Below are 8,483 nucleotides of genomic sequence, written 5' to 3' on the forward strand. Positions count from 1 at the left end.
GAGTGGCTGCCCCTTGCACGACCCAATCAGGGCCGGGAACAAACTGCAACCGAACCCGAGTCTCTGGACCGCAGGCTGATGCTCTAACCGCTGAACCATACTGGCCAGAGCTTTTTTTTTTTTTTAATTTTAAATTGATTTTTAGGAAGAATGGAAAGGAGAGGGAGGGATACATATATAGAGAGAGACATTGGTGTGAGAGCGAAACTTCCACCGGCTGCCTCCTGCATGACCCCTGCTGGGGATTGAGCCCAAAACCCAGGCACATGCCTTGGCCGGAAATCGAACTGGCAACCTTTTGGTGCGTGGGACAGTGCTCAGCCAGCTGAGCCACACTGGCCAGGGCCACGTGGTTTATCTTTCAAACGTCACACGGATAGGTACTTCCGAATGTTGATGTTTATCTGTGAGGGTGTGATTTCAGTTACGCATACTTATCTCTTGGAGTGGAATGGAGTCTGCTGTGTTGTCCAGAGACTGTAGTGCTCAGCAGTGGTAGTTCCACGGCTGTTGACAGGGCTGTCCCTGAACTTGGGCCAGCTGGCCCCTCAGTGCCCGCTCAGTAACGTGTGTCTTGTTCTCGCGTAGGTTCCCGTGTTCCTGCTCTTCCTGGACTGTGTCTGGCAGCTGGTGCACCAGCACGCCCCTGCGTTCGAGTTCACGGAGACGTACCTGACTGTCCTGTCCGATAGCCTGTACATACCTATTTTTAGCACCTTCTTCTTCAATTCGCCTCATCAAAGAGAAACTAACATGGTAAGAGTCCCTCTTAGGAACCTGTGTATTGAAGAAGCTGTGTCTCACATGCAGATTGCAATATAATGATGATAAAAAGTGAAATGGATTTAACACAGACAATGTATGAGGCCCAGTTCTGAGTGCTTTCGGGGTACTGATATTCAATCCTCACAGCACCCTGTGGATCTGTGTTATCATCATCCCTGAGGAGCTGAGGCACAGAGAGGATAAGTAACTTGCCCTCGGGAACACAGTATATATTGGAGGTAGGAGCCAATGTTGGAGCTGGGGGATTGAACAAAATTAAGAGTTGTCCTTTGTAAAGACAGACCAGATGCCTTCTCCTCGTTTGCCTGATGCGTGGAGTTACTCTGAAGAGAATGGAGATGAGGCAGAGCAGGAAGCTGGGCTGGACTGCCTTAGTCTCTGAGGCCGTGCTGCTGGGGTTTAACTCTGGCCAGCCTTCTGCAGGCAGGGGGTTGGCTTGGGCCCACCCTCCGTGAGGGATTCTGCCAAATCCCACGGTGGAGTGAGACTGAACCCGGGTTTCCAGTCACTCAGCCCTGGTTTCCAGTCCCGGCCCTGCCGCCCACCAGCTTCATGGCCTCATACAGTTCACTTCAGTTTTCTGAGCCTCAGTTTCCTCAAATTTAAAATTGCAAAAAGAATAATGACTTCACAGGTTGTTGTGTAAGTGCCCAAGACAGTGGCTGGCATCTGACCTGCTGGAAAACGATGTGTCCTCCCCTTCCTCCCCCTGCAGAGCCTTAGTGAACTGCCCGGAGCAGTGAGATGCTGGGAGAGCTCGGCCCCAGGGCCCGGAGCCCCTTCCCGGAGCCCGTCCCCATTGTGTTTGCTTCCCGGCCCTGGCGGAAGCCGTCCTGACCTGTGCTTGTTTTGGCAGGGTAGGGAAAGCCAGGACACACAAAGCAAGCCTTTGAGTCTGCTCACCGTGTGGGATTGGTCTGTACAGTTTGAACCCACAGCCCAGACGTTGCTCCAGAATCCGCTGTATGTGGAAAAGCCCAAAATGGACAAAGGCCAGCGGAAAGGAACACGTTTCAAAGTAAGGTGCCCACATGCATGACCCCTTCACCTGCCTGGAGCCCCCATGTGTGGAGGGGCAGACGTTATGTGGACGCTAGAGACAGTCTGCAGAGCTGAGATCTGTGGCAGGCAGACTGTCTGGTCCATGAGAACCCTTTGCTTCCAGCACATCAGCCTTTGCCCCCTGAGACATGGCCATTTGCTGAATGTCACTGGGAGTGCCGCTGCCTGGTGGCCGTGTTGCCTGGAATCGTGCGTCTTCCCTGTGTGGCTGGTGGGGTAAAGGGAACGTTGAGCATGCGGGCTTTACTCTGTGCCAGTTCGTGTCTTCAGTAGCGAGACCTTTCCCCCGGAGAGGCACCTGTAACTCTGTCATGGCCTCGAAGTGTCTGGCGCAAGCGCCCGCTCTCGCAGAAGCAGCCAGCTCGGGAGCACACGGGCGTGGCGCTGTTCCCGTGTTTGCAGAAACGCACGGGCCAGGTTTGGCCCTGTGCTGGAAACCACAAATGTCAAGTTATTTGGGTTTCACTTAGGTTCCTGACTCTACCAGTTAGTAAATCCCCGCAGTTCCCTAAATAATAAATGATTGCCATGGCATTTCCTGGCTCTGTCCCCTGGCCGGGAATTTCTCCCCCACAGACCCCACAAAGGGGAGAACACTGGGCAAATCCCAAGTCAGTGCTTATCTCTGCCTTCTCCACCGCCCGTACTTCTGATCCCGCCTGCCGTGAAGGCTGCAGGGAGCCCGGCTGGCTCTGGTGTGGGAGGTGGCTCCATCTGGAGGCTTGGGGAGCCAGGTGCGCCAAAGCCTACTTGAAGAAGGTGCCAGCTGCTGAACAACTTCGAGCTGCTGCTTGGCCCTTTGGAGGGTCCTCACGCCCAGGGTGGATGTTCCCCCACTAATTTAACCTCTTTCCTGCCAGCTGGACCAGAACTCCCTGAGCTCCGGAACTGCTTGGCCAGAGGTCAGTTTTTCCTCCTTGTGCTGTGCCCCCTGGTGGCTGCATGCACACTTCTGGGGAGAGCTGGGTTAGGATCACAGAACTGCCCCAGGCCGGGAATGAGGGACCTCAGACATGGCAGGGCCCAACCCCTTGCACAGGAGGAAACTGATACTCCGCCTTGTAGGACTGGATTGCATTTCTCTGCCCTGGTCCAGCTTTCCTAACTGTCCCTTGTCCCCTTCGGTAGGAGCAGACAGCCTAGGCTCCAGGAGCTGACCGGTGGGAGAGGTTTGGACCAAAGGGTTGGACCATCTCAGGTTGTACTAGATAAGGTCCAGGTGGGGCAGAGGCAAGGAACTTGGAAGCTTTTGGGTTAGGAGACCAGATGTCAGGCTTGGGCCTCTTGTTGAGTGGATGGATGGCCTTGGAGTTCTATAGAGACTGAAGAGGCTGTGGCTGACCGGTATGAAGCGCTGCTCTGTGAGTGACCACAGGACACCAGAGGGTCTGCGCAGGTGTGTCATCGCGACCTCAGCCTCAGCCCTGACCAGGCTGTAGGCATTGGCGCTGTCCCCACCTGGCTCATCTTGAACACTCTCCTCACCTAGACGGTGGAGAGAAGGGGCTTCCAAGACAAGCAGAGTTCTGTTAGGAGCCCGTGCTCTGGAGCCAGGCTGTCTGAGTGGAACCACCTCTGGCAGTTGGTAGCTGGGGCCTTGGTGGATTTCTTAATCTCTGTGCCTTAGTTCCCTTATTTGTAAGATGGGCGATGGCAGTGACTTTGAGAATTGGACAAGTTGATACACACGAGCCACTGTGCGCAGAACCTGGTGGCAGAAAACTCTTGGTGGCTGCTAGGTTCCACCTGCATCCCTCACTCCCCTGCCCATTCTGACCCCCTGGATCTCGGGGAGCAGAGAGGCCAGCTGCTGGCTCCTCAGCTCCCCTGTGCCCAGCTGGAAAGTCGAAATCCTGGTAAGCTCTGAGTTGGGGTTTTGCTTTCTTCTTTATATTTTTATTTTTATTCCATATTCTATAACAAGGAAACATTTTCATTATAATAAAGAAAACATTTTACCACATGCAGAACCACATGCAGAAATATGTTAGAGAGTTGTTACAAGTCTAGTCTGAGAATAAAGCTTTTGTCTATTCTTATTTCAAATGGATACCTCAGGAGCAAAAGAGTTGGGGAGAAACAGCTCCCCCAAATTTTTTACCTTTTCCTTTGACCACTGGAGATCCCACATACCCTTCTGACCACTTGGCCTCTCCACAGCCCTTTCACTGTACCCCCTAAGCAAAGCACCTTGCTCCGGCCGCAGGCAGGATCGCCAAGGAGGACAGGTGTAAAAGCTCACAGTCTATCTTCATCAGCTTGTCAGACAGGAACATCTGGTCAGTTTAGTCAGTTCCTCATATTTCTTTTGCCCCCATGTGACTTGTTGTCCAAAACAACCTTTCTGACTTAAGCTTAAACTCCCCTGGAGGCCTGATGACCTGCAGTCATTTCACGGAAGGGGTAGATCTTCAGGGAGTCGGCATTGCCTCCTCGCAGGTGTTCAGAACATTGTAGAAGCTCAGTATTCTCAAAAAGGAAATATTTTCTTCCCTTCAGAAAATGAATGGACATCACCTCCAAACTCCCCTAAATCGTCATCATATCTTAAGTTAAACTTGTTCTTCACAAGTACTTAGTGCCCTTTGGTGCCCCTCTGACAGTGGAGAAAGGAAGGGGGTGGGCAGCTTCCCTGTGTGACCCAGGTGCATGGCTCCGGATGTGCCTGGTTTCACCCGTTTGTGTATAAACATAGCGTGGGAACATTTGCTTCCCACCCTCTCTGTGTTAGAGCGTCTTAATGGATTTCATTCACTTGGCAATTCTGATGGCTTGTGACTTGTTAACCCAGGATTGTGCCCCTTTCTTTGATGGGAATGGCGGTACCTGTGCTGTCAGGCTGACCAGAGATTTTTGTTTGTTTTCCCTCAAAGCATCAACGACAGCTTTCTTTGCCACTCACCCAGTCTAAGTCATCTCCCAAGAGAGGATTTTTCAGGGAAGAAACAGATCATTTAATTAAAAACCTTCTGGGCAAGAGAATTAGCAAACTAATTAATTCTTCTGATGAGCTGCAAGACAACTTTCGAGAGTTCTATGACAGCTGGCATAGCAAGCCCACCGACTACCACGGTCTGTTGTTGCCTCACATCGAGGGGCCAGAAATCAGAGTCTGGGCCCAGCGCTACTTGCGTTGGATTCCAGAAGCCCAAATTCTGGGTGGTGGCACAGTGGCCACCATGAGCAAACTCTTGGAAATGATGGAGGAAGTACAGAGCTTACAAGAGAAAATCGACGAGCGACACCACCACCAGGAGGCCCTCCAGGGAGAGGCCCGGTCTCTGCTGAGGAACTCTGTCCGCCTGTCCTCTCTGTTTCCTTTTGCTTTGCTGCAGCGACATTCCTCTAAGCCTGTCTTGCCCACCAGTGGTTGGAAAACTTTAGGAGATGAAGACGATCTGGCCAAACGAGAGGATGAGTTTGTGGATCTAGGGGATGTATGACCTGTCTGTTCAGTGATTGTGAAAGAGGTATCTTGAAGACTGGGACAGGAGTCCAACACTTTGACACACTGACCTCTGGACTGGTGTGTCACACTGAAGCCCACTGCTGGGAGGGAGGGCCATTAGTTAGCCCAGAGCTCTGGAGGAGGAAACCTGGGCCTTTAGGAAAAGAGCTGGTTCTCTTTTCTTTTTTTTTCCTCTCATGGTCCTGAAAGACTATGCAATTAAAACCATGTCTCTAGTATTATTAAGTGAAAGGATTACTACTTGACCCATCACAGAATTGCAGCAGTTGTCTGATGCACAAGTGTTATACAGAATCTGCATTAGCTGGTTTACTCTACTAAAAAGGGCTTTGGTAAGATATTCTTGGACTCATTTCTTTCTTCAGATCCTGCCAGTGCCAAGATAATTTATCCAGTCCCTGGGAATAGTCAGTGTTTTTCTAACCCATCTCACTTCGGAGCAAGTTCAGCCTTATTTAATGTGTATATGGCAAATGAAAGGATTCGGATCCAGGTATTGAGATGTGTGGCATTCACTTAAACCACAGCATTTTTTCTTTCTGCATCCTCTTGCCTGTAGAAAGCTGGAGAAATCCCGCCCGTGTCACCCATCCTGACATTTCAGACCACACGCCCTCCTGCACAGGCCGTGTGGGAGTGCTGGGCTAGCCAGCCACACCACCCTTGACCAGGTGCCGCTGTCTGCAGGTCCCTGCCTGCTCCATACCACGCCCACCGTCCCTCCATGCTGCCTGCCTTCGGTGCCCATGGTTCCCGGGTCTTGCTGCTAAACCTGGTGGTTAAACTGGGGACTCTCTTTGGTCTGCTCAGAGGAGCTTCCACTCTTCTGGAGGCTCTCAGTGTTTGCAGGTAACTGCTTTGCCTTTTCCAGTAGCATGTTGAGGCCTCGGAGCATTTGTGACCGTGGTCCCCTGCGGCAGCCCCTCAGATGGTTTCCCCATATTCTCTGTCACCTGACAGACAGATGAGGATCACTTGTGAATGTGGCTTTCATAGGGAAGCTGTTAAGCATAAATATCAGAAGTGATGGTTATCACATAGTACCTCAGCGATTTAAAAAAGCCATAGAAGAAAGTTAACTGTGTCTGGTAACCTTCTTACATCTGCTGTCCAAATGATCTATATTTTTAAATGCAGGAATGTACACTTCATAAGGACCAGTTTTTTCATTCTCAATGGAACCCTGTTAAATCCCACTAAAGGAAGGGGAAGGGGAAGGGGAAAAAATCTAATGTTAGAATGTTTCAAATTGAATGTTTGCCTTTAATATACATTTACTCTCCAGTATATATCCCAATATAAATAGTACACGTTTAGAAAAACTTTAGTTGCTTGAGGGCAATAAGAAACTTTGAAACTATTGACAAAGAAGAGTTTCTCAGTTTGCACTGAATCGTCTTTTGTACGTACTAGAGACTGCTTCGCCACCCCCACTCCATGTGGACACGAGCCAGGTTGGTCTGTGAAGATGACCAGAGGCCGAGGGGAGGGCAGGATTCATGCACTGGGGGCCAAGCACACATCCAGTCTCAGTTGCCTTAAGAGTCTCACTAGGGAGGTCAGTGTTAGGCTTGCAATAGGGATTTAAAAAATACACTAGTTCATTAGCTGCCTTCACATATGCTCTGTGGGCCTTCTTAAACTAGCACTAACCTCCACTTCTCACATTGCCTCCCAAATACACTATGGAGCTAACTATTTTTGTTGCCGTATTATAACGTGAATGGTTATACAGTGGCCTCTTCAGTCTTAGGATCTTAGTAATTTTCATTCAGAAATGCCCGGTGTAATGCTTTACACTTCACAAGGATGGTTTAAAGGCACAAGTTCATGGCCCTTGTCATAGCAGTTGAATGTGCATTGAAATATTTTTCTATGACTTAAAAAAATTATAATAGAAAAATAAGCTGTTATAACATGGAAGGTCATGACAATTTATGTATTTATATTTGAAATCAGATTTTTATAAACTTGTATTTGTGTACAGAATTCTCAGTGGGTTTATATATTGTGACATTTTTATTCAAGATTAAAATGTGGGTTATGCTTAACAGTTAAAGCAGAAATGAGACCATTTGCTTTGTTTAAAATGCTGCACTGTGCAAATTTGGAAATGTACATTAATTTACTGTATATAATATCTCGAGTTTGTTTATACCTCCAAGTTTTTACACTGAAGATAAATTAGCTTTAATTACACTTAAAACTTTTTTTTTTTTAAGGGAATAAGCTGTTGGGCTAAATCTGTATAAATGTGCTTTTTATTTTCTGGATGTTCAATGAAAGTTTATACTTGTATCTCACTGCATCGTATCTGATTGCAGAAATTAAAGCACAATTTACCAGCAATACTGTATTCAGTGTGGTTGATAAAACATGGAATAATTTTGCTCATTCTTTGTGAGTGTGTGTGAGTGAGTGTGTGTGTGTTGGGTTGGTTGGTTGGAGGTGGTGGAAAATCAATAACCAAATAAATATTTAAATTTCAATTGGTGATAAAATGCTATGACAAAAAATAAAATAGGTAGGAGGCCTATTGGAGTGACTAAAGGAAACAGCGTTACAAATCCCTGAAATAAATATCGCTGCCTCCTCACTTTTGCGTGGTGTGAAATGAGAACTGTGCTTCATCGCTGGCTGAGTTCCGAGCTCAGTTCAGCCATGCAGGGAAAAGGCTGTTTTCCGTCCAGAGAAGGTACCCGAGCAGGGCCTCGGACACCTGCTGGATTAAGACCTGCCCCTCGTGTTGGCTGGGAGAAGTTCCATTGCTCTGACCTGCCCTACCTGCAGCCCTCTTGCTTTGAGTCAGGACGAGCGGTCCCCTCCCCTCCCATCACAAAGCCGGCTCTGAGACCTCCCTGGAGCTTGATAAGCCCTCCTTGCTGCTGTGTTCTTCTCACACACTTCAGTTCTTTGATGTTTGCATTCCCAAAGAGTAGTTAGGACCCCGTGGATCAGCAGGTTCTGTCTGATTTTCACATGGGTGTAACGGCTTCTGGACTCTTGGTGGACTGGCCGTCTCCCGAGTTTCTCGTTCCCTGGTTTCCAGGAGAGGGTGGTGGGAGGGGTGCAAACAGAGGGGCATCTCCCATCTAACTTGACACAGATGGTTGGGGGCGCTCCGACTGAGAACAGACTCCTGGCCCTGGTGCTTTCCCGTGTCACC

The 8,483-nt window shown here is 49.1% G+C and overlaps 1 protein-coding gene across 3 annotated transcripts in view; it reads left to right on the forward strand.

Annotated features, from left to right (window-relative positions):
- Positions 1-7,654, forward strand: part of MTMR12 (myotubularin related protein 12) — a 64,275-nt gene extending 56,621 nt beyond the window's left edge. For 2 of the 3 annotated variants that reach the window (XM_036278911.1, XM_036278913.1), the window contains 4 exons: positions 589-756; positions 1,643-1,804; positions 2,709-2,750; positions 4,722-7,654. In XM_036278911.1, the coding sequence (XP_036134804.1) occupies positions 589-756; positions 1,643-1,804; positions 2,709-2,750; positions 4,722-5,291 (942 nt within the window). In that variant the 3' untranslated portion in view covers positions 5,292-7,654. The remainder of the gene's footprint in view (positions 1-588; positions 757-1,642; positions 1,805-2,708; positions 2,751-4,721) is intronic. The other variant, XM_036278912.1, reaches the window with a different exon arrangement.
- Positions 7,655-8,483: the final 829 nt, after the last annotated feature.

The sequence above is a fragment of the Molossus molossus genome, unplaced genomic scaffold (genome assembly GCF_014108415.1).
Source record: "Molossus molossus isolate mMolMol1 unplaced genomic scaffold, mMolMol1.p scaffold_m16_p_3, whole genome shotgun sequence".
Taxonomy (NCBI): Eukaryota; Metazoa; Chordata; class Mammalia; order Chiroptera; family Molossidae; genus Molossus; species Molossus molossus.